The 26,895-nt window shown below is 38.5% G+C and overlaps 2 protein-coding genes across 5 annotated transcripts in view; one reads left to right on the plus strand and one right to left on the minus strand.

Moving 5' to 3' along the window:
* IPCEF1 (interaction protein for cytohesin exchange factors 1) overlaps positions 1–26,895 on the plus strand; it is a 165,069-nt gene that overhangs the window by 131,828 nt on the left and 6,346 nt on the right. For all 4 annotated transcript variants that reach the window (XM_061206999.1, XM_061207000.1, XM_061207001.1 and 1 more), the window contains 2 exons: positions 5,134–5,506; positions 22,805–22,998. In XM_061206999.1, coding sequence (XP_061062982.1) covers positions 5,134–5,506; positions 22,805–22,998 — 567 coding nt within the window. The remainder of the gene's footprint in view (positions 1–5,133; positions 5,507–22,804; positions 22,999–26,895) is intronic.
* Positions 1–26,895, minus strand: part of OPRM1 (opioid receptor mu 1) — a 164,582-nt gene that overhangs the window by 44,777 nt on the left and 92,910 nt on the right. The window lies entirely within an intron of this gene.

Here is a 26,895-nt window from a genome sequence, read left to right on the forward strand (position 1 = left end):
TGGTGTTAGTCTCTGCCTTGAATTATAGATTTTGTGTATCTGGTTTATTTATCTAATTATTAAATTCTTAAGGTCAGAGGCAGTGTCCAATATCTTTTTCTTTACCTGCAACATCTATGACCTTGTCTAACACATATTTGAACCTAATTAAATATTTATTTAATGGATTGATAAATGGGCAAGTGGGTGATGATTGTGACTTCATCCACTTCCTCCACAGATCTGTAGCTATACAAATATTCCCCCGTCTGAATTAGAAAGTTACTACTTTACACTTGTCTAGTGATTTCACTTGGCTTTGAGAAGGATGACTTCATTCGACTCATAAAAGTCCCGTCTTTTACAAATGAAGAAGTCAAGTGCCAGAGAAGTAAATAGAACTATCTTAAGTAACCTTTGCAAGCTTAAGTTTACCTTTCATTACAAATATCTTTTATGTTCTCTCATTTGCTCTTTTTGATAATCTAAGTCAGGCAGACAAACCACTGACAAATTTTTTTTTCTGTATCAACCACGTGCCAGGTATTTTTCAAAGAAGGGGATGCTGAAGTGAGCTGGACAGTCTCTTCCTTGGAGCATCTTACGTTCTAAGTTGAAGAAAAGTCACAATAATTTGTAATTCAAACAGTCTCAAGTACTGATAAATGCTATGAAGAAGGATTAACTGGGGCAGTGTTCTAGGGAGTGGCTGGGGTTGAGGTTGGGGAGGATATTGCTTTGCCTACGACTGTCAGGGAAGAGCCTGCTAAGGAGGTGATATTTGACTTGAGACCAAAGTGATGGGAAGGAGTCAGCCAACCCAAAATCCACAGAGTGAGCTTTTCAGGCAGAAGGAACCAGAGACGTGCTCAAGGAACAGAGAGGAGACCATGTGGTTGGAAAGGAGAGGGAAGGGGAGGTTGAAGGAGATGTTGCTGGAGAGGTAGGTAGGGGTCCATGTGGGTTGTCTTGGCTATAATGATGACTATGGATATTCTACTCATGATGGACAGTTACTGGAGGATTTTCAGCAGGACAATATTATGATGCATTTTCTGCTTTAGAAATGCTCTAGCTATTGTTTGGTGGATGGACCGGGGTAGGGAGGGGGTGGGTAATGGTAGAGGCCGGAAGTCAGTAAGCTAGGACCTGGAAGTAAAGTGGTTTCTCCAAGGCCACTTGGATACTAAAGATTGGAGTGAGGAGTGGACCTTCTGCAACTCATTGCCCAAGGTCATGCAGAAGGCCAGTGACAGAGGGGGCAGTATACCATACAAAGTCTTCGGGTTTTAAGAATAATGTTTCTACTAGCATATGGTAGAATTATACACACAATACCTCCTAGGGCTTAACAACAGTTGGTTAGTTTGTTTTCATTAATATGGCCAATGGAAGGAAAGAACAGCTGTGTACTTTCCTTTTTTTTCTCATTTGGTTGTATTTTGTTTAGTCTTAAGTTATTCCTGTATTTTCTTTTATTTTTTCATATACTTTGACTAATGTTGCTTGAGATTTATATGCTGACTCACTCCTTTCTAATTACAGGCTTTTGGTGGTCATTTTCAACTCTTTTTTCCCCATGTTAAACTTGTGTTTTAAAAACAATTCAAAGAAAAGAATTTTAGAGCTAATCAGCTTTTGAACTAAGCTTCCTCAATGAATAAAAATCTCATACAGAAAATGGAGAAAAGCAATATTGATTTTTTTATTTAATTATGTACATACTCTCCTCATTAAAACTAAGATTTTTTAAATGTCTTTCATTTTCTCATTAAAAAAATAAAAATTTGAAGCCCAAATGTTCTGAAATAAATGAAGCAACATACAATTATTAATGTCTAATAAATAAAATAATTTTATTTGAGATTCTGAGAATACTTTGTGGGAGTATTTGCATTGCAATCAGTAATGGTCACCCCTGGATCCCAGGATTAGGGTAAATCATCCACAGCAACTTTAGAGAGAATTTCAGGGTGCTCCTGAGTAAGGGACTGAACTGCTCTGGGCTGTTTTCCTTCACATAGCTGGTTTTCTAGACCATTCTTTGTAGCATTAATTTATTACCAGCTAGCTATTAATTTATTAATTTACTAAGGTCAGGCACAAATGCAAAAAAATGGAGATGCAAAAATGATTAAAAGCAGCCTGCTCTCAAGTAACTCACCGAAAAAGAGGAACAAATCCATCAGCAATTACAGTATTAGTTGACAAATAAAATGATACTCTACCTGGTGTGATAGAAGTAAGCCCAGGAGCACAGGGAAAAGGTACCTACCTTGCCCTGAGGCCACTGGAGAAGGCTTCCTGGAGGAGGTGGCCCTTGAACTGACCCTTGAAGGATGGGGTTGTGTGAGCCAAGCAGGGGTGGGCTGGAGAGGAGAGACTGTCGCTCCTTTCTACCTTCATGTGATTTGCCGTGGGGAGTTTTCTGGGTACGTTACTTGGATGGTTCATAGAAGGCACTGAGCTAAAGGTTCTCTGTTTGACTTATGGCTACAAATAGCTGGAGAATGGTAGAAATAATAAAGGTGGATTTAGCACCACAGGGTTTATAAAGCACATTCCCCTGTCGATCCTCTGTAACTGCACTCCAGGTAACCTTTGATTTGTGTCAATCTCTCTTCTAACGAAAACTCCCTCTGACCTGGTACACACCATCCTTTTCTCATTTTGTTTTTCCTTCTCTCTAGTTCTTTTCCTTATTCCTTTTTCCGCCCCTCAGTCTTCTTTTCTCCGTTTGAAAATCAACTTTATACATGCTACATGGTGCTAGAGAAAGTGGCCTGGAAGCATTGGCTGTGTTTGAGGAGAACCAAAGCAGGAATACACTCCCCGGAAATTTCTGATGCTCATTGAATATGTCTTTCCTCAGTCTTTTAAGCAGAGTTTTGAGGTTTAAAAAGGCTTATGGAAAGTGCTGCAGCAACAGCTTTTTGCACAAATAGCCCATTTTGCTATAATCAAATTACAGTAGTATCAACAGGAGCAACAGGAAAAGCTCGTGTTTGGTCTCTTTTCAGAAAAGGAAGCTGATCCCACTGAAGCCAAGTTTTACTAAAATAGCTCACAATAGGGGACTGTGTCAGGACGGGGCCTGAATGGGTATTTTTGTTAACATTTATTCCGTAGATCCTGCTAACGAGTAAACAAGTCTTGGCATTTATTTGGACAGTTTGGCAGGGGGTGCATTACCTCCTCTGGGTAGCTAGGGTTTTATTTAGTGAATTACAGATCTGGATCTCCTAGTTAAGTGGTCTGGGTGATTGAAGGCAGCTGGTTTGAAAGCTTTTTGACACATTCCTGAAAGGAAAGTTTTCATGTCATGCCAAATATATTATTATTAAGAAGATGTGTGTGATGAGTTTGTATCTTAACTAGATGTTTTAGTGTCATGCTACTAAAAAGTGGATTTATTGCTTATTTGACAATCCATGTCTAGCATGCAGCCAGCTAGGCACTCATCGGACACTTACTGACTTTTTCCATCAGAACTCAGAGCTAGAACCTGCAAAATTCTTGGGCACATATTAATTTGGAACAAAGTCAGCTATCTCGAGTTAGTTGCAGTGATTCTGAGGTTTTGGGGAGAGGAGCCTACTTTGCCCTTTGGCTTCTTCCCTCTAGCAGTCTCCTCCCTACCAGTTCCTCCACTTCCTTGGAGTTCTGAATGCTTGAAATTGACAGGAGTATCTCATAGGATGACATAATGAAACCGAACCAGAAAAAGCCTTCTCTGTCTTATCTGCCATTGGAGATATAGGGTGACCCCTAGAGCACTGGTGTTTAGATTTTTTGGATTTTTATTGACCAATAAAATTAAAAATGGAGGAACAACATAGAGTTGCCAAATCTTTATTTTGCTATGGAGAACATTAAAAAAAATCTCCAAAAGACAAAAGCTCATAGCTACCATTACCATTTTCCAAAAGAAGGCATATATCTTCACATCAAAATGTAACAAGGATAAAATCTCAGAATAAATGAAGTCCGTCCCCAGAGAGGACATTGGTGATGCTGCATTGATGTTTTCTCCATGGACTGGTGAAAATTTTGCCAAGGATTGGCATTCACCCTTGGATTGTATGTCAGGAGCTGCTTTCAGAAGATCCTACACCGTCAACCCACTTCTCATAGTTTTTGGTTTCCCTTTAATGAATTAGGAGCCTGCATATGTATTCCCGTCTTCTTTGGTGAAAGTTTTTTGACATTTTAAAATTATTGAAGAGTGAATGAGTTAACATTATTTCACTTAGCTCTGCAGTTATGAGCTTATACTGGTCATGTGCTAAGGAACTGTGACAAATATTTGAGGGTGTAAATGTATGTGTTGTACCCACATCACTGGTCTTCCACTCAGTTAATATTATTTTGCTTTTTGCTTCCCGTCTGGCTCCAGCTTTTGCTTTCTCTCTCTTTTTTAAAAAAAAATATTTATTTATTTATTTATTTTTGGCTGTGTTGGGTCTTCTGTTCGAGTTGGGTTTCTGTGCGAGGGCTTTCTCTAGTTGCGTGCGAGGGCTTTCTCTAGTTGCGGCGAGTGGGGGCCACTCTTCATCGCGGTGCGCGGGCCTCTCACTATCGCGGCCTCTCTTGTTGCAGAGCACAGGCTCCAGACGCGCAGGCTCAGTAGTTGTGGCTCACCGGCCTAGTTGCTCCGCGGCATGTGGGATCTTCCCAGACCAGGGCTCGAACTCGTGTCCCCTGCATTGGCAGGCAGACTCTCAACCACTGCGCCACCAGGGAAGCCCTGCTTTCTCTCTCTTAATCACCTTTCTCAAGATTTTTTGCTCAATTGGTTAGAATTCAGTGAGAGATTGCAATCTACTTTTTGCTCGAAGCGTCCTTCAGTGTTCCAATGAATTCCTCAAAGGAGTCTTTTAGTTATCTGGAGAGCATTGAAGAGTAGGGTAATTCATGACATGGAGATTTTTCAGATCCTAGAGTAGTGAATTCAAAGTTATACAGATTGGTTTTGGAAAATGGGATCATAATGTCTGTCATACAGGTATAAATACCATCTATTTTTCTTTTGATTCTTTTATTACTGGCAACTTTTTGAAACACTGGAGTACCTTCCTTGAAAATGAAAAGTAGAGAATGCTGACTTAATCATGATTTATTTTATTCTCTTTTGGTTTTATTTATGAAAAATAGGCTGCCCAGCGAGCATCTTCGTCTTCACCCAAATTGAATGAAACATCGCGTTCTTTCTCTTCCATGGAAAACCTAAAAAAGACACCCAGAAGTTTGTCTTCCTCCATATCTAGAGGAAGACAGTCCTGGATGGACGTGGTTGACAGCTCGTCTGCCGCTGAAGACGTGGGACAGTCTGTGACATGCGCTGTGCAGGCCCGCTCACCTGCACTCTCAGAGGCAAATGGTCGCAGGGCCCTGGAAACCAGCTTCGCCACATCAGAAAGTGGATTTTTGAACTCTTTATCCAGTGATGACACTTCTTCATTGAGTAGCAACCTAGATCATCTTACTGTCCCAGACAAGCTGGCTGGATCAAAGATGACAGATAGAGGTAAACCAAGAAACTATTTACTCTTTTTCGAGAATGAATATTTGTATGTGGATGTGGAATGCTAATGTCGATTGTAAAAAGAATGTTTAAAGTCACAAATGATTCAATAATTAAACGGTCAAGTGGGGCTAAGTCCAGGGGCTACTTCTGTAGAGGAGAGGAGATCGCATGTAGAAAACTCCAGCTTCAGGACCATTTATGACCTGCTGTAAGTGTCACCAACCACATGCTTGCAACTATGAGACGTGTTCACAAAATAATGATACTTTTTCACCAATCTGAGGTAAAACTTGAGTTTTTTGTTTTGTTTTTATTGGTCCCATGTGCTGTGCTCTGGAGCTTGTGGTGATTAGATCAACATTTTGTAGATGACATCACCACCACGGTTCCAAACATATGCAGAGCTACCACCTTCCCTGGACTATAAACACAGATGAGGTCTGGGTCCTAGCAGGTCAGTTCCTGAGGGGCCTTCCTCCATGGTGAACAGGAAGACAGACAATCTACGTGCACTTTGGGGGGCAGCACTAGAACTTTAAAACCAAAGGAGAGCACAGCTTATGTGTTTGAAAAAAAGCATGTTAATCTTAGCAAATGAAAGCGTTTACTGGAGTATAGAAATGAAGAGTGTGAGCTTTCTTAATACTCCATGATTGTTGGTCTTTGTCTTTTATTCAGACTAACTTTTAAAAAATAATTAGTTTTCAATCATGATGGGTCTTTCCTGATGGTCTGTGCCTTCTTCATTCCAGTGTAAAACAAGCTTAGCTGATAGCAAATACTTAAAAATGAGAGAATGACGAGTTTGATTTGTATTTTTTCAGTGTACCATTGAGGAGAAGTTGACTGGCTAAATTCCCATGATCGCCTGTCAGGGTGGCCTGATGACGTAGGTGACAGCTGTCCCCTCTCCCCCAGCCTAATCAGGGAAAGTTTCTTTAAGTTCTCAAATTTTCATTGTTACCCTATTAATTTGATATTTGGTATTAGAGTAATTTAGGCCAAGAATTACAACTATAGACCCGTGTGTCCGTTGTCACTGCTCCCTGTGACCTTATGTGAAGATGCTTTACACAGTTGAGTTACCTGCCTGGCCTCTGATGTCATTTTTGTTTGATACCCCTAATTTAGGCCAATTATCTACTTTACAATTAGAAAAAAATGGAGTAAATGAAGTCATTGCCAAAATAACCTACTGTTAGAGGTGAATGAGGTAGGGATAGGGGGATCAATATTGGACTGTACAGAATGGAAGGCAGTAGACTCAAGCTGGCCTCAGCTTTGTGAGGTGTTTTGATATGAAGGCATTGGGCTTAATTTGTGCCTCTGTGGAAGTATGAAATTGATGCAAATTTTGAGGCCAGTGGTGCAAGTAAAAAGGAGATAATTTTAAGTTCAGCATAAGAAACTTCTTTTTAACATTGAGAACTGTTCAAAATTGGATAGGCTCCTTAGAAAGTAATGTGTTCTTCGTCATTGAAGGTGTTTAATCATTCTGAGACAACCATTTTCACTGGGTATTAATTGCATATTGCATGTCGATTACAATTTTTTTTTTATGAAGATATACTGAAGAGGGAATTTAAGTACCTTGAACTAGATGGCCTCTAACTTGATACTTAGAAGATCCTTCCAGATATAGGCCTGGTGGAACTAAAGAAAGTAATGAAGAGGACCATATCTATTATTTTCCTGCTAAAAACTCTGGCTTTATTTATTGGGCCATTAGTAGAACTAAAATGTTTGTTTCATGCATGCACAAATACACATACACTCACGTGTGCACACACACACAGCACCCCGGGATGAGGATGGCTTCAAAAGCAAAATAGAGAATAAAATTCCATTTTCATTCGTTCTCAAGAGATAACACCGCGGATTGAGTTTTCCTTTAGGACGAGTAACCTGATAGTCATGGGAAGATGCACGCAATTCTTGTCCATGTCTAATGTCATTCTGGGCATGAGTGTGCTGCAGAGCCTGGCTGAGTACCAACAGCTATTTTAATCTAAGAAGGAAGAAACCAGGTATTTTAAAATTTTGAGTTAGGTGCAGAGTGACCAGCAATATCTGTATGCTTCTTCAAACAACTTGACATAAAGGTATTCCTTGGAGTAGAAAGGAAGAGAAAATAAAACTATTTTTCCCCTCACTGATTTGTTGGCACTTGCCATATGTTACAAAATTTTTGCTGATGATTTTCTCCTGCTGCTGGGGATTTGGTTAAATTCCCAGCAGAGTTAAACCACATAAAGTCATTGCTATGGAAACAGCAACCCAGTTTTCGCTTGCGTTTGCGATGACGTGCTGTTGAGTAATCAGACTGAGTACTGTGCTTTTTTTTTTTTTTTACATGTGTGTTTGTGTGTTGGAAAAGAAGGTAGCGTTTCATTTTTGTGACTTCTAAAAATTATTATTTTTTTAGCTGCCAATTAAAAAAAAAGGAAAGTGCTAAAATTCCTGTGTTTGAAATATTGTTCAGCATTTTTTATGATAAGGGTTGAAGTTTCGACATGGTCCATGACAGGACTTAGGATTTTAGATTAAGTCCCAGTTTCAAGATATGTTTGCTGGAGAAAGAGGCTTTTATCCTAGAAAAGATTCTTAAAGGTTAATAACTGAGCCCTGAAACAAGCAGACAGAATGTATTATAGCCTTCTTTTTATTTAGACAATGAGAGAAATATTTTGCAGTTGGTATGCGATTAAAATTGTGGTTGCTAGAATTTTATACCGATAAACCTTTTTAGACATTTTTCCCCTGCAGAGTAAGCTATTTAAACAATGCAGGGTGTTAATTGCATTCTATTGCCTTTCTACATTGGGAGTTCCAGAGCTCTTCAGACTCTTCACTGAGTCTTTCCACAAAGCGTAATGGGGTAAGAGGTGATGGGGTTAAATGGAATATTCATCTCAGCTCAGTTTTACTCTATACCGTTTCTTTCTTTAATGAAAGGTTATTTGGCCCATGACTCATGCCTGTGTGAAGATGACTCACATTGTATTTCTCTACTTACATTATGCTGGCAATGTGGAGACAGTTTGACTTATACTTACTCCACGAATGGGGTGACCCTACCCTGGATGCTGACAAGCTGAATAACCACTAACGAGACTAATACCCAATTTATGCAAATAAATTGTTAAGTGCAAGTACAGACAGAATGGACCTGGGAATCATGTTGAATAACATGCATTTTTAATGAAGATATATACATACTAGCGCATGCATGACATCTCAGGAAAGTGACATAAATGAGCCAGATTTTAGGATTTAACAATTACCAAAAATTTTACACAATTTTAGGGCAAACAGTACAGATGCTACATTATTTTAGCTAGCTACCTCAGATGATGCTGTAGGAATTATGAAGTATGTCTCTTTAGGAAGCAAGATAATAATAAAAAGAAAAAGTTGATTAATGAACTCCATTCAATTAAGCATTATTATTATTATTATTATTATTATTTTGAGTACCTAACATGTACTTATGTACTTTGTGCTAATAGGAATACAAAAACAAGCAAGTTACAATTTCTGGTCTAAAATATTTTAATGTGTAATGGGGAGAGTGGGAAGAATAAGACTCATTTAACAAAAGAAAGCAGAGTAAAATAAGTGCCACAGAGACATACAAAGTACTCAAGGGATTTGAAAGAGAGCAGGAACTCAAAATATGGAAGATCGTATCTAAGTGATCTAAGCTGATCTAAGATCTAAGTGGGAAGGTCTGCACATAGAGAGGTGAGCCATGGAAAAGAGGAATGGAAAATAAATTTTGATGATGTTGAATACTGGGCTCGTTGTTAGTTTATTTCTAATCAGGGTAATCATATAATTGGAGGTGTACTTTAGAAAAATTACATGAGCTTAAGAATTTGGGGGTAGAAAGGTGTAAGGGGACAAAGGAAATTACAAGAGTTAGGAAGCTTGTGTAATAGCTGGGGTAGCAGTGGGAATAAGAAGCAAAGGAGAGACTTACTTGAGGGGTTCTATAGTATGTCTATCAAGGTGAAGACCAATCTTGGTCTTTGTATCTCTGCTACTTAATTTAGTCCCTAGAAAATTTCCTAGTGATCTTGTTTTTTGAACTATAATTTGAGAAGTGATTTGAAAATGGGAGTAAATATTTACTACTGGAAAAATCTTGAATCTATAATTCTTGACCTCAATGGCATTAATCTCAAGCATGGATGACCCACCACCTGCTCTCTCTGCTTCATGTCAAGTGGCCAAAAATCCCTAGATGATGTCATGAAATATTGCTGATTAAGTTACCTGCAAATTTATGCAATATAACTAGGTCAATTGTAGTTCTCAGACCTTAATCTCATTTTTTTTGAAATATAGTTGATGAACAATATTATGTTAGTTCAGGTATTCTATATAGTGATTTAACATTTGCATACATTAGAAATGATTACCATGGTAAGTCTAGTGACCATCTGTCTCCGTACAAAGTTATTACAATATTATTGACCATATTCCTTATGCTATATGTTACTTCCCCATGATTTAATTGCTATATAACTGGGGTTTGTACCTCTTAATCCCCTTCATTTATTTATCTAACCCTCCCCCTCACCCTGCCCTCCTTTCAGGCAACCACCTATTTGTTCTCTGTATCTATGAGTCTGTTTTTGTTTTGTTTTGTTTTTTAAAGATTTTTTTGTTCTTTAATAAATTTATTTATTTATTTTTGGCTGCATTGGGTCTTCGTTGCTGCACGAGGGCTTTCTCTAGTTGCGGCGAGCGGGGGCTACTTTTCGTTACCGTGTGCGTGCTTCTCATAGTGGTGGCTTCTCTTGTTGCGGAGCACGGGCTCTAGGTGTGCGGGCTTCAGTAGTTGTGGCACGTGGGCTTTGTTGCTCCGCAGCATGTGGGATCTTCGCGGACCAGGGTTTGAACCCGTGTCCCCTGCATTGGCAGGTGGATTCTTAACCACTGCACCACCAGGGAAGTCCCTGTTTTGTTTTTAAGATTCCACATATAACTGAGATCAATAGTTTTTTGGTGGCATCTTTAGGATTTTCTACCTATAGTATCATGTCATCTGCAAACAGTGACAGTTTACTTCTTCCTTTCCAATTTGGATTCCTTTTTCTTGTCTGCTGTGGCTGGGATTTCAATACTAAGTTGAATAAAAGTGGTGAGAGTGTACATCCTTGTCTTGTTCCTGATCTTAGAAGAAATGCTTTCAGCTTTTCACTGTTGAGTATGATGTTGACTGTAGTTTTCTCATGTATGACCTTTATTATGTTGAGGAATGTTCCTTCTATAGCCACATTGTTGAGAGTTTTCATTATAAATGGATGTTGAATCTTGTCAAAAACTTTTCTGCATCTATTGAGATCATCATATGGTTTTTATTCTTCAATTTGTTGATGTGATTTGTTATCACATTGCTATAGTTGCAGTTACTGAACCAGCCTTGTATCCCTGGGATAAATCCCACTTGATCGTGATGTATGATCCTTCTAATGTATTGTTGAATTTGGTTTGCTAATATTTTGTTGAGGATTTTTTACATCTGTGTTCATCAGTGATATTGGCCTGTGATTTTCTTCTTTTACAGTATCTTTGTCTGGTTTTAGTGTCAGGGTGATGCTAGCCTCCTAGAATGAGTTCAGAAGTGTTCTGTCCTCTTCAATTTTTTTGGAATAGTTTCAGAAGAATAGGTGTTAACTCTTCTTTAAATGTTTGGTAGAATTCACCTGTGAAGTTGTGTGTTCCTGGACTTTTGTTTGTTGGGAGTTTTTAAATTACTGATTCAATTTCATTGTTGATGATCAGTCTCTTCATATTTTCTGTTTCTTCCTGATTCAGTCTTGGGAGTTTGCATGTTCTAGGAATTTATTCATTTCTTCTAGATTCATTTTATTGGTGTATATTTGTTTGTAGTAATCTCTTATGATCCTTTGTATTCATGTAGTGTTGGTTGTAACCTGTCTTTCATTTCTGTTTTTTTTTGAGTCCTTTTTTTCTTGATGAATCTGGCTAACGGCTTAGCAGTTTTGTTTACTTTTCAAAGAATCAGATCTTAGTTTCACTGATCTTTTCTACTCTTTAGTCTCATTTATTTACGCTTTGATCTTTACTATTTCTTTCTTTCTACTAACTTTGGGTTTTGTTTGTTCTTTTTTTAGTTCCTTTAGGTACAGGGTTAGATTGTTTATTTGAGATTTTTGTTGGTTTGTTTGTTTCTCAAGGTAAGCTTATATTACTATAAACTTCCTTCTTAGAACTGTTTTTGTTATTCCCATAGACTTTGGATCAGTGTGTTTCCATTTTCATTTGTCTCCAGGTATTTTTACACAAAGCTGGGGAAAATTCTGTGTGCCCCTGGTCTGAGAATGACGTCCCTGATCTGCAAGTCTTCTTGAACGCATACACCTGCAGTTTACACTTTTTTTCTGTGAAGAATCTTGTGCAGTCCTTTGAGATGCTCCCAACCTTATGGTCTCAGATTCATTTGTTTGTCTCTTTGATTATACCTTCCTGGCCCTTCTTGGCTGTTCTGGAGACTCCTGAATATATGTCACCCTATGCATCAAGAGCAAGGAACTAGAATGATATGAGCCCATGTCTGAATTTTCAACTAGAAATGGAAAATATAAGATCAGTTTTTACAGGTAGATCCTTCTTATCAAGACAACACCATAAGCCTTTGACATCTTTTCCTGCACTACCCTTTGGTTGTTAATTTTTAATTTCTCTCCCTACAATTTTATTTCTTCTTAATTAAAGCCAAAGCAAATAAGGTTCTATTTGCTTCAAACTACAAAACTATAGTAACCGGCCAATTGACAAATATTTCAAAGTAGATTTTAATTTTTAGAGCAATTTTAAGTTCACAGCAAAATTGAGAGGCAGGTACAGAGATTTCCTGTCTACCCCTGCCCCTACGCATAATAGCCTTTTCCATTATCAATATTCCTCCCACTAAAGTAGTATATTTTTTAAAACTGATGAACTTACACTGACGCATCATAATTACCCAAAGTCCATAGTTTACCTTAGGGTTCACTCTTAGTGTTCTACATTCTGTGGATTTAGACAAATGTATGACAACGTGTATCCATTAATACTGTATCATACAGAGTATTTTCACTGTCCTACAAATTCTCTGTACCCCACCTTTTAATCCTTCCCTTCCCCAATGCCTAGCAACCACTGATCGTTTTACTATCTCCATAGTTTTGCCTTTTCCAGATGCAAATTCATGTCATATATGAACAAAGATAGTTTTATTTATTCCTTCCCAATCTGTATACTTTTATTTCCTTTTCTTGTGTTATTGTGTTGGCTAGGACTTTCAGTACAATATTGAAGAGGAGTAGTGGGAGGGGACATCCTTGCCTTGTTACTGATCTTAGTGGGAAAGCTTCCAGTTTCTCACCATTAAGTATGAAGTTAGCTGTAGGTTTTTTGTAGATATTCTGTATTGAGTTGAGGAATTTTCTTTTTATTCCTTGTTTACTGAGAAGTTTTTTTTTTAATCACAAATGAGTATTGGGTTTTGTTAAATGCTTTTTCTGTGTCTATTGATATTATCATGTGTTTTTTTCCTTCTTCCCCTTAAGCCTATTGATGTGATGGACTACATTAATTTATTTTCAAATGTTGAGCCCGGCTTGCATATCTGGGATAATTCCCACTCAGTCATGGTGTAAAATGTTTTATTCTTCAATTTGCTAATATTTTGTTGAGGAATTTTGCATCTATGTTCATGAGGTATATTGGTTTTCAGCAACGAAATGTCTTTGTCTGGATTTGATGATTAGGGTAATGCTGGCCTCGTGGAATGGGTCAGGAAGTATTCCCTCTGCTTCTATCTTCTGAAAGAGATTGTAGAGAATTGGTATAATTTATTCTTTAAATGTTTGGTAGAATTCATCAGTGAACCCGTATGGGACTGGTGCTTTGTTTTAGAAGGTTATTAATTATTGATTCAATTAGAAGGTTTTTCAATTATTGATTGAATATAGGCCTATTCAAATCATGTATTTCTTCTTGTGTGAGTTTTGTTTCTTTTAAAGAATTGGTCTGTTTCAGCTAGGTTATTAAGTTTGTGGGCACAGAATAGCTCATAGTATTTTTTTACTATCCTTTTAATGTCCCATGGGGTCTGTAGTGATATCCCTCTTTTTCATTTCTGATGTTAGTAATTTGTGTCCTTTCCCTTTTTCTCTAACCAAAAACAAATTTTAATTTTTCCTTTTAATCTATCTAGACACTTGACATTTAATAAGTATAGTTTACTTAATGAGTTTTTAAAGAATCCAAATCCAAAATTAGCTCACTGTGTTTATTATGTATGGACATATGAAGGAGGTGAGAATGAGGTTAAGAATGGAAATTTTGACCAAACAGTGAATGTTTAACAAATATGTTTTGAGGAGGTACTATATTTCTGGCTCAATTGTTGGCATTTGGAGATGCCTTTTGAAGATAACAAAGGCAATAGCCCTCTTGCATAGAACTTACAGTCTGGTCCGTATGTCTGTTTTGGCAGGGTTTGGAGACAATTAGCAGGTAAATAGAAGAACAGGATAATTTCTGGTAGTGAGTAAGTTCTGTAAGGGAAATCAGGTAAGGGTATATAATAATGGAGGTAGGAAGAAGGACCTTTATTTAGATGACTGGTTGGGGAGGATCTCCATGAGGAGGCAATATTTGATCTGGGACCTGAATTTCACAAGGAAACCTACACATATAAACAATAGCTGGAAAAATGCCCTAGACAGAGAGAAAATAGAGTATAAATGCTCTAGTACTGGCACAAATTTTGCGGTTCAAGAAACAGAAATAAATCCAGCATGGCTGGAGCAGAGTGGGTAGGGGCAGCATAGGAAGATATTGGAGAATTCAGGGTCCTTTAAGGTATTTGGATTTTGTTCTAAGTGCAATGAGATATTTTCGGAGGAACTGAAGCTGAGGAATGTTTTGGTGTGGTTTACATTTTAAAAAGATCACTTCACTGTATGGAAAATGGATATTAGGAATGTAGCTGTCGAAATAGACCAACAATGAAATGATGGTAGCAGTGGGGTGGGGAGCAGAAAAAATACACATATTTGGGATATATTATAAACATACAATGTAAGAATGTAAGATTCATAAAGGATTGTTACCTGGTTTAGTCTATCCCTAGTCTTTCAACTGCACTGCCCGAGTACACAGTGGACATTCAAAGATATGTGATGGATGAACTTAATAAAGGGATCAAACATGTGAGGGAAAGAGAGGAATCAGGGATGAGTCATAAGGTTTCCAGAACATTCAGTTCCCTGTGGCATGAAATATAATCTCAACTGTATAGAATTTTTATCACTTCCTGGGAAAAGGTTTATTAGTAGGGGTTTAATGGCCATGTTGAAATATGTAACTCTAAATGTGTACACTGAGGATTTCCTATAAGGCAAAAATAAGGATGTCTTGCAAGTAATTATAGATCACACTAGATTATAACCATAGACATAAGGACAAGAGAGCTCCATCTTGAAAAGGTAAGGGCATTTATCTGCTCCAAACCTTCATTTTCTGCTTGTGAAATTGTATTGGGGTAACTTCTTCTTCCTCTTGCCTCACTGCTCTTGGCATGAAGTGCCCCTCATATCGTTCCCCTCCTTCTGAATCTTCCGTTTTTATGTTTTGTGCTCATTTGTCCCCATCATGGATCCATATGGTTGATAGATCCAGCAGGTTACGGAGCCAAGGTTGACATATTTATCTACTGTGCATTGGGTTTGTATCCTTGATTTTAGGCAATTTCAAGCTTTTTTTCCCCATTTATTTCCTATTCAAACTTCACCTCATAAATATATTTAAAAAAGAAAAAAAAAACCCTAACCAAATACCTTTTTATGTGCATGCCAATGTTTTTGTCTTCTTAGGATGTGAGCAGATATAGAAACTTTATGTCTGCATTAAATATTTCACCTAATCCAGGGTGCTCATATGATTGGAAGAATACATTTTGAAAACAACTGGAATCTTTGTTTTAAGAATGTAAAGCTACTTATTAGAATCTTAGGCAATGAGCTCAAGCTAAGATTATTTCTGAAAATCACTGCCACAGAGGCAGTAATAATAAAATAAAAGAAAAACAAACCCTAAAGTTCGCCCAGTAGACTAGGTTTATTATTATCAATAAAAGCAACAATGCCGTACAAGCATACTGGGTTGCCTTGCTTAATAGAAACATCAAATATCCAAGAGAAAATAGGTAACTGACAGGCAGAGAAGGTAAAGCAAATATAGGAAAATGAGGGAAACCAAAGTGAAATTACTCTCCGAGTTACAAGAACACAAGTAAAAACACTTGCTTTATACTTGGATGCTTTCTCTGACTTTCTCAATCTGATTTTTCTCTTATAGAATTTCTTTTACTTGCCATCTTTTTTTTTTTAGACCCCGACTTTGCGTTCTCCATTTCTGTGCATTTATACCTTTGTTGTATCCAGGGACCAGCCTACCATGATAGCGACTCTTGCCTTCTGCTGATTCAAACTGGTTCATTATCCCCAGGTGCCCAGTTCAAATGCCCAAGCAGAGAATCTGATTATCCAGTCTGTGTTTTAGGTTGCTGACCAGCTTACGAATTTCCTCACCTAGGATCTAGTGCCGTGTGGCCCTGTGAGAACAGAATCTGAGGTATAAAACCTGGGCACCTCAGAAGCAGAGGCTCTGGGTGGGGACTTTTCCCTTGGAAGATAGAGTAGTGGTGGCAGGCATCTGAGCCTTGGCCTCGCCATCTACCATCTTGATGACTATGCATTATTGATTTAAAATCTTCTTCACTGAACTTTATTCAAAAGAAAGTATATCAAATATACTTATAGTATAAAGAATAGCGTATAAGGCAATAAGCTTTGGGTCAGAACCTAGGTTTGTCTCTTTGTGAATTTGGTCAAGGTTTTTAATCTTTCTGTGTCTTGACATTCTCTCCTTTATATCAGGGTTAATAATACTTTCCTTGTAGGGTTGTTACAAAGGTAATGACACAACGTTGGTATAGCAGTTAACACAGTGCCTGTCACCTAGTTAAAAACTAAATACATGATAATGATCTCCACCACCATCAACAGCAGCAGAAATAGGCAATCTCTCTCTCAAAATTATACTATGCTAATGTTCTTGGTTAGTAGTATCCTTATGGTTAAAATAAGTTATCTGGATTTATCTTAGTTAAAAATTTAAATTTGTCTGTCATTATGATTCTAAGTCTCTTGCTGTAGAGTTGTCCGAATCACTAATTAAAGGAAGCCTGTAAAAAGCTTTTGATCTCTTAGCATCAGGTGCTATAGTAAATGACTTTTGTAAAGTCTTAAAGTCTTAATGTCCAAATGACTATGTAGTTATTTCTTCTCTTTGTAACAAGTGCCTTTCATGGTCTTTCTTTTCTCAGATACTTAGAACATTGCACATGAAACAGGAAATACTGTTTTCTACCTAAACCTTTTCAAGTGCTTCATATTTGGGAACAAATATTATCTTCCTTGGGACATCATTTAGATTTTTCCAATCTCAAAAAAGTTTTCCTTTCAAATTCCGATATGAAATATGGCATACGAATTCCTCTCTTGTCTCTGGAGGCCAGCATTTATGTTCTAAATAGAAAATAAAAACCACATTCTAGAAAGCACAAGGAAACACCAGAAATAAGATAGTGGCGGAGGCGAAGTTGACAATACAGCACTTAAAGAGATAATCTGCGTACAGTGTTCTCAACAGCCAAATTCTGGGCCTGCGGGAGTGTGCCTGTCCTGTCAGAAGTACACAATAGGCTGAGTACCTGGGATGTAGCGAGAGAGGAGCACATACACTTGGCATCATCTTGGAAGGGAGGGAACTAGTAACCATCAGTTAAAAATGTTTGGTCTTTCGCTAATGTCAACAAGAAAGATCTTGTTAAAAAAATATCATCCCTTTCTTGAGTCTAAATCATTAGATTATTGACCTAAGTTTGGAGAACGTGTACTAGTCTGACCCCTCCAGACATTCTGAGCCAGTCTAACAGAAGTCAAGGGTCACTAACATTTACCTCAAATTCCTACCAACTCAACAATATTGAGATACTGATGCTTTAGAGCAGGGATTCTGGAACCCTCCCTTGAGCAAGCCAGATTTTTTTTAAAAACTATGAGATGGCACAGAGAAAATAGATGCTGCTTTCTGGACAAGTCTCAACTTTCTAGTTGTAATTTCAGTCCTTTTCCCTTCCAGTGAGCTGAGGCTATTTCTGCATGACTAATTGCTGGGAAGCAGTCTAGCCTTGCTACTCAGAGTATGTCCATGGACCAGCACTTCTGACATCACTTAGGAGCTCGTTAAAAATTTAGAATCTCAGTGCCTGCCATCCCAGACTGAATGAATCAGAAACTGTATTTTAACAAGATCCCTAGGTGATTGTTTGCTTATTAAAGTTGGAGAAGACTGGTCCAGAAGTACATGGGCCTGCACAGTGTGGAATCAAACTTTTATTCCTAATTCTACACTGATTTACATTTTGGAAAGATCACTTACTGTTTTCCAAGAATCTCACATTTTTTCTCATCTATAAAATAAAAATAGTTTTCATCTTCCTTGGCAAAGAACTTGTGAGGCGTGATGCCTTATGTGGTGAAGGAAATTAAAGTCCTGTTATTTTATGTAAGAAGACTAAAATATGCACTTCAGAGGAAGGATAACAGTTGCATTGGAAACACTTGATTGTCAGACAAAATCCTTTTATTTTGCCACAGAAGACAAGGGAGATAGAAATAATTAACTTGGCTTCTGTTTCCAGTGGGAGAGAGACCAGTGGTCTTTTCTGCCAATCTTTTTTTTTTTTTGCTCTTTTTATAATCTGGTTAAGATAAGGGAACAATCTAGTGTTTCCTAATATGATATTAGAATTTAGAAAAATATTTACATAAAAAAGGTGAAATGGAGATTTTTAAAATATTACTTTATTGAGAAGCTTTGAAAGGTACAGGGATAGCCCTGTAGGACTAGCCAGCCAGCGCTGGTCTTCCATACAACGACTAGGAAGGACTCTCACCTCGGCTTTGGGGTCAGGTGCAAGCTGTGTTTTCTTGCGTGCTTGTACCCTTTGGGTCCTTTTTTTGTCCTATGATCCTATTTATCATCTGCTTCCATTATTACTGGATGTTCATTTTATTGTCCTGTGAAGACCTAGGCACCAGCCATTAGCAACAGTAAAACAGTATAAAATCCCCATTTCGTTCATGGATGAGGTTAGATCACAGGTCTTTCCCATGAGTATCTAGCAATATGTTGTATATCTCTCAGATTATGATACAAAAAAGGCAATCAGGGTATTTTCTTGACTCTTAAAATCATCATTTATTATTTTCCCATCCTTTCCTTTGTGAGTGATTCTGGAATCAGGTTATTAGAGGTCAGACACATGGTCTTTTAGTCTCAGGTTTCCTCTGAGGAGAGATGGAGAACTGAGACGTAAGAACATAATGGTAATTTGAATTCATTTTTCCCCATTTCTCCTACAGCTTTAACCTTATCTGAACATATTCACTCCTTACTATTATCTCCAATTTCTAAGTGAATCCCAATGAGAAAGTGTTTGTTTCCTTGAACATTGTTTGGTCATATTTTAGGTGAATTCTGTATTAACTTTTTATAATCCCAACAGGTCCACTTTACTGTGTATTTATTTTAAAGTTCCACTATTTCTTGGAAGATCAAGTTATACACACACACACACACACGCACATACACACTCACTTACACACATCCTCATGGCTAATGCCCCAAAGCTTAATTTAGGGGCAGGAATATGTGTGTGGGAGGGAGATAATCTCTGATATTTTTAACTTAAAGGTAATATATATTGATATAAATATATTAAATAATGATAAAATTATCCAAAGAGGCGATCCTCTTTATTTTTCATTTAGGTAATGTACTTTATGCCATATTATTTCAAGATTCTAAAGTTTACTTTTATCTTTACTGATTTAATATTTGTTGAATTAGATATAAGATCTTAATATAATCATTTTACTCTGACATAATTACAAATTAATATGTTAGTCAAAAGTATTTTTATTTTCTATCACAATCTTTAGTAGCACAACTGAGCAGCTTGGTGAGCACAGAGAAAGTAAAGAAGTCATTCTGTTTATCTTCTTTGTTGTATACTTGTTTGGTTTGTTTCTTGAGGTTTGTTAAATATATATTACTTTAAAAATACTGTGGTATTAAAAGCTATGTATTCAGGCTTTACTTGAAGTAGAGTCCCCACCTGCCTATCTGTAAAAAAAGGATGTACACAATTATTGTGTTCTTGTGGGACTGAAAACTCCCAGAGTCCTCAATGCTAATGTTCGCCTCTAAGAGTCAGATGTCTTTTCATTTAAATTTCTTAAGACTTTCTAACGTCTCCAGCTTAACTCCAGGACTGTTGCCATGCTTAGTATTTCCCCTATGCAAGTGTCATCAGTTATCATGATAATCTTATAAAAGTCTACTTTTTAATAGCTTTATTGAGATATGCTTCTCATACCATAAAATTCACACATAAAAACATACAGTTCAGTGGTTTTTAGTATATTCATAGAGTTGTGCAACTAGCTCCACAATCTAATTTGAGGACATTTTAGCACCACACACAGAAAAACCCCATACATATTAGCAGACATTCCCCATTCCTACTTGTTCCTTCCTCAGCCCCAGGCAACCACTAATCTACTTTCTGTCTCCATGGATTTGTTTATTCTGGACATTTCATTATAAATGGACGATACAGTATGTGTCTTTGTGACTGGCTTTTTTTACTTCAAAGAATTTTTCAAGGTTCATCCATGTTTTAGTATGTGTCAGTACTTCATTTCTTTTAATGACTAATACTCCACTGCATGCGTGTACCACAGTCTGTCACCCCACTCATCAGTTGATGAGCATTTAGGCTGTTCGCACCTTTTGTCTATATCATTCATGACGTTCATGCACAAGTTTTGTGTTAACATGTTTCTAATTTTCTTGAGTATATAACTAGAAATGGAATTGGTGGGTCATATGGTAACTTAAAATGCTACATTTAGCATTTTGAGGAACTACCAAACGCTTTCCTAAAGTGGTGGGTCCATTTTATAGTCCCACCAGCAACTCTAAGGGTTCCAGTTTCTCCACGTCCTTGTCCACACTTCTTATTGTGCCTTTTTTATTTTAACCATCCTGGTGAGTGTGAAATAGTATCTCATTGTGGGTTTGTTTTTTTTTAAAATTAATTAATTAATTTATTTATTTATTTTTAGCTGTGTTGGGTCTTCGTTTCTGTGCGAGGGCTTTCTCTAGTTGCGGCAAGTGGGGGCCACTCTTCATCGCGGTACGCGGGCCTCTCGTTATCGCGGCCTCTCTTGTAGCGGAGCACAGGCTCCAGACGCGCAGGCTCAGTAATTGTGGCTCACGGGCCCAGTTGCTCTGCGGCATGTGGGATCCTCCCAGACCAGGGCTCGAACCCGTGTCCCCTGCACCGGCAGGTAGATTCCCAACCACTGCTCCACCAGGGAAGCTCCTAGCCCAACATCTTTGCTCTTCATTTTATGAAAGAGTATTGGGCACACCTGTGGACTTTCTGGTGGTAGAAGGGGAAAACTATTGCCTAAAGACACTTACTCTTATAAGAGTAAACTGTAAAGTGAGTGAGTGTGCTTAATTTTGATGCTCCTAGACTACTATTGTATGCTTTTCTCTTTGGAGAGACCTTTTTTCCAGTTCTTGTGAGGCCATACATCCTATATGATCCTCTATCAAGCTTGTTCTCAGAATGGGAGCTAAAATGCATAGACACTAGGGAGTACATGGTAGAAAACAATCTTATTGTCTATCTTTCCCAACATTATTTTCAGACTGAAGTGAATAAAGGACTGAAGTTCTTAGTAAGAAATTAAAGCAGCATCAAGAGATGATTTTCTTTGAGTAACTTTCTATATCATTTGAGACTCTTTCAGCTGCATATGCTTGAAAACAACACTCAGAATATCTTAACAAAGGCAATGTGCTGGCTCCCATAAGCTAAGAGGGCACTAATGGTATCACCAAAATCCATGTCTCAGTTGGATCCTATGGATTAGCTCCATTCTCATGATTCTTAGCATGATTTCTGGAATCTTCCAGGTTACATCATCACACCACTCAGTTTAGGAAAATAGAGAAATTGATTCCCTGATACCCCAAACCAAAGTCTCAGAATTGAGTCTCTTTGGCCCCAGTGGGCCTGATCTGAGACACGTGCTCATCCCTGGATGAATGACTGTGGCTAGCATGACGGAACTGCCACTGGCTTAGCCTAGCACATGGGGTCCCCTCGGATCCTGGGTGGAGTCACTTTACTGGAAGCATTTGAGCTGAGGCTGGCAAGGTGTGGTTAACAAAGAGAATGGAGGTGTGTGGCATGAGGAGTTATTATTATCTGCTGAAAGCCACAGACCACAGGTGGATTCCTTCATTCAAAGAACAGTTCTAGGAAGGACATTAAAAAGTGATCTGGGACAATGGTTCTCAAGCTTTAGAGTGCGTACTGGTTTGTAAGGTTATCCTGTCCCACCATTGTATTTTAGAAGCAGAGAACTTGTTTGGTTTCACAGGTTTATAGGTGGAGAGGAACTTTGCCCCAGGATGAATCATTCCCTGAGTCCCACCAATCTCTGATTTAGATGATTTTTGGGTGAGATTTGAGACTTAGAGTTGATGTTTGAATGGGTTAAGACTTTTGGAGATGTTGGGATGAGTGAATGTATTTTGCATGTGAGAGGGACATGAATTTTGGGAGGTTAGAGGGTGTACTATTATGGGTTCAATTGTGTCCTTCCAAAGTTCCTGTGTTGAAGTCGTAACCACTGAGACCTCAGAATGTGACCTTATTAGGAAATGGTTATTTTTTGCAGGTGTAATTAGTTAAGAGGTCAATAGGGTGAGCCCCTAATCCAATATGACTGGTGTCTATAAAAGGGGGAAATTTGGACACAGAGACATGCACACCGTAAAACACCATGTGAAGATTAGAGTTATGCTGCCACAAACCAAGGAACCACCAGAAGCTGGAAGAGAGGCCTGGAACAGATCCTTCCCTACAGCCTTCAAAGGGAACATGGCCCTGTTATGACAAATTACCACCAACTGAGCGGCTTAGACAATAAAAATTTATGTCTCACAGTTTTGGAGGCTGGAAGTCTAAGATCAAGGTATCAGGAGGGCCTTGTTTTAGGACCACCATGTCAAATGTTCTGTCCTTGATTAACTGGGTTTATTGTTATTTATTTATTTTAATAGAAGAGACAAAAGTGTCTGAAGACGATGAAATGGAGAAGCTCTACAAATCGTTAGAGCAAGCTAGTCTATCTCCTCTTGGGGACCGGCGACCTTCAACCAAAAAGGAGTTGAGAAAGTCCTTTGTCAGGCGGTGCAAAAATCCATCCATAAATGAGAAGCTCCACAAAATCCGAACTTTGAATAGCACATTAAAGGTAAGAAATTTCAGACTGTGGATGAACTCTGTGGATGTGGGGTGAGAAAATGCTGGTTCTGTGGAATGATTTACGCTAACCACATGTGTGGGTGGAGGGTAGGGAAAGGCAGTAAAAGCCAATACAGTCTCTATAGGGTGAGTTGACCCTTTACATTCTTAAAGCACTAGGAAATTCACGCAGTAGCACCCAATACAGTTTTTTTTTTTTTTTTTTTAAATAGGCCTTGATTTTTGCATTCACTCTGGTGTGAAATTTCAAATACTAAGCTCCTAGATGGTAAGGATCATGTGTAATTTGTTTTTGTACCCTTCTACCTGGAATAATAAATGTTGCTGAGAGCCTGAGATAGTCAACTGGTGAGAATACAGAGTAAAATTTAATAAGATCTTGGGATTTTGCCTGATTCATTAAAGGGTGCCGTTCTTTTATACTATATCCAGAAGAAAATTTCTGCATTTCAGATATAGCAGACTTAGGTGATGCTAAGTTGCTGAGTCTGGAGCCAAGAACACCATGAGAGCTGGGCAGTGGGAAACAGACACTTCATGGTAGCAGACGAGCAGATGTTTTCACGATGAGAATAAGGGACAGGGCACAGGATGTACTGAAACTATGTTCATGGCCTCCCATAACTAAAATGGTTCTTTATAACAAAAGCATCCTGCTTTCACATTTAGATGATAGCACAAACAAGTGGAGGCCAGAATACTTTGTAAACCAGTCCTGAATTAGCAGAAGATTTATAGATTCTGAAAAGCCTTGTAGACCTGCAATTTAATTCTGTTTTGTACATGTCCTTTTGCATCATGAATTTGAATCCCTTTCCAGGGAGAAATATCAGCAGTCAAAAGGACAAGTCTACAAAAGATGGTGGAGTGACTCTCAGTCAGATGTCCCAGTTAGTCAGTGGAAGACCTAAGCATCCTAAAAGCCTTGTAAAAATAAGGCTGAAAAATAAAAGGCAAAGGTGTATTTTATTTATACAAAGAAAACCCAAATGTAGAGGAAATTCCCTAGCATTTAATGATGAAAGACATCACTAGCACTCATTTCAAAGTCAAATATGTTATATTCCATAGTATTTACAGAGTTGATAAATGTGTTTGGTCATCCAATGTAATATGCCATACTACGTTGGGATTTTACTGTCTTATTTGTGATAACTGATATGAGTGAATACATTTTTTATTGAACAAATACTTCCCGACTCTTACTATGTATGAGGCACTACTCTAGGACACTGGGACCACTGAGAAGACCCCACTGGACAATGGAAACATAAAGGAAAACAATTACAATGAGATGTGATAAGTGCTATAGTTGATATCAGCTTTGGTAGCCCAGAGGAGGGAAACAGCTGCCTACCTGAGGCCATTAGGGACAATGCCATGGAGATGCTGAAACTGGCCCATCAGAAGAGATGAAGAAAATCAGGAAGAGAAGGAAGTGCATTCAAGGAGGAGGAGCTGGCCTAGGCAGATGTATGTCAGTGGGTGAGATGTTGCAGCCCAAATTGGGAGAAATAGGGAATAGAGGCTAAGGAGAGCCTGGACAGTTCAGGCTACTTCTAGAAGGAGAAGGACGGTGCTCTCAGCTTTCCAAAGAGCAGCAAACTCAGGATTCTGGACCTTCACCGGACCATGGCCAGGGGCTTGGAAACTGGGAGCGCAGGTTTGTACAAAGAATTCAAAGGTTTTACCGACCCAGCTGGTTCTCTGTGACCTCTTGTTCTCCATGCACTATGGCCACAGACTTGATGAACTCAGCATCTTTTTCTTTTCTTCCCAGGTATTAGTTATCTATTGCTAGGCAACAAAATACCCACAAACTTAGCAGCTACAGGCAATAGACATTCATTATTTCACAGTTTCTGTGAGTCAGGCATTTGGGTGTGGCTTGGTTAGGTGCTTCTGCTTTAACGTTTCTTATAAGGCTGTAATCCAGGCGTCAGCTGGGGCTGAGTTCATTCCTCCACTGGGGGAGGGTGTGCTTCCAAGCTCTCTCACGTGGTTATTGGCAGGATTCAGTTCCTCGCAGGTTGTTGGACTGAGGGTCTCAGTTGTTCACTGTCTGTTGGCTGGAGGCCACCCCCAGTTCCTTCCCATGTGAGTCTCTTCATAGGGCAGTTCCCAAAATAGAAGCTGGCTTCCTGCAGAGCAGTAAAGCTGCGAGAGTGAGCGAGCAGGGTGGGTTATACCCCAATCTCAGGAGTGACATCACATCGCATTTACAGTATTCTATTCATTAGAAGCAAGTTGCTAGGTCAGCCTTCCTACAGTCAAGGAGGGGAATTACAGAAGGGCATGAGTACTGGGGAGCAAGGAATATTGGGGCCATCTCAGGGGCTCTCTACCCCACCCAGCTGAAGAACTGCACTCTCTGAACATTTCTGGAAAGAAGACCTTTCCACAGATCCCTTACGCTGGGGCTGATGAAATGTACCCCATGTTATGTATTCCTGTGAAGCTCCCAGGAGGTAGGAGGACATGATGACGTGGAAATTGACCTTGTTGCAAAAAAGGAGAAAAGCGCATCAACCTATTCATTAGAGAAAGATTGTTTGGTACATGCATGTTCATTCATGTCACAAAGCTATCAGAATTATTTTATTTTAACTATCTTTAAAACTCAAAGCAGTCAGGTTAGTGGTTGCCTTTGAGGGGGAGGGGAGGATATGCACTGGGAGGGGCCACAAGTAAAGCTTTTGAGATGCGGGGTAAGAGTCTTTTTTGACTTTGATGGTGGTTACACAGATGTGTTCATTTTGTGATAATTTCATCAAGCACAAACCTTATATGTGCGTTTTTCTCTATGTGTGTTACGTTGCAATATAAATGTTTATTTAAAAAATACTTCAAAGCCGGAGTGTGGACAAGCAAAAAGAACAGTTTCATGCAGAAACAAGGAAACTGTTTTAATAATAATGTTTATATTAGTAATAGGCACATTCCAGAAATGCAGGAAAATCCTCTCACTGGGATTGTATTGGAACGAATGCTCTTCATGGAAATTCTTTTAGGAAGTTGAGCAGACTATCAAGTCACACACTAAAGGCCTTTAGATTAGATCTTTAGGAGTTTCTGATAGCTCCACATCCCCGGACTTTTGGCTAAGCCTGTATTTATTTTTAAATGAATGATTAATGGAATGATTAATGGGTCCAACTGAAACTTTCTCCCAAGGTTACTCTTGCCTATGTCAAAAGAGGAACGAACACTTCTTTGCCCATCTGCTCTGGTAGAACACATTTCCAGTGCTTAGGTCTTAAGGCAAGCCATGTACTGAATATCTGGAGTGAAGAATGAAAGTACATTATTTTTCAGAACCCCTACCAGACCCTGCCTGCCTGCCAGAAAGCCAGGAGTATGTTGTAAAAGTAGTTCAGAGCATTCAGGGCCTTTGCATGATGCCCGTTGACCCCAGGGTGCCGAGTCAAGGAAGGAGCTCAGAGGGTTAAGTTGTTTCATTAATTTCCTTCCTCTCTATTCTTATCTACAGTTTTTTCTTTTATCCATAAAAGAACTAACACGGACTTGAGCTGAATGGTAAGAAATTTGAATTATTTAGAGCTAAAAACCATTTGAGAAGTGTTAGTCGAAGAGACCCTTTCCTAGAAGCTTTTATCCCCTTTAGAGTGGTGGTGAATTCATTTTTGCCTTAAAAAAATCAATTTTCCAAATTTGGTTGATCTGCCAAGATCTTATTTAGTTTTTTTCAATAAAATATTAGGATCTCTCTCTGCACAGATGTCAAAATTTCTTAAGAACAAAGTAACACTCCTTAAGTAACTTTGCATGAATAGCACTATGGTAATATTAGAGAATGAAAGCGTTTTTTTTTTTTTTTTTTGGAAAAGATTGTTTTTGGAAGTAGAGATGTGGAGAACTCAGAAGA

The sequence above is a fragment of the Eubalaena glacialis genome, chromosome 12 (assembly GCF_028564815.1).
Source record: "Eubalaena glacialis isolate mEubGla1 chromosome 12, mEubGla1.1.hap2.+ XY, whole genome shotgun sequence".
In the NCBI taxonomy this organism is placed as follows: domain Eukaryota; kingdom Metazoa; phylum Chordata; class Mammalia; order Artiodactyla; family Balaenidae; genus Eubalaena; species Eubalaena glacialis.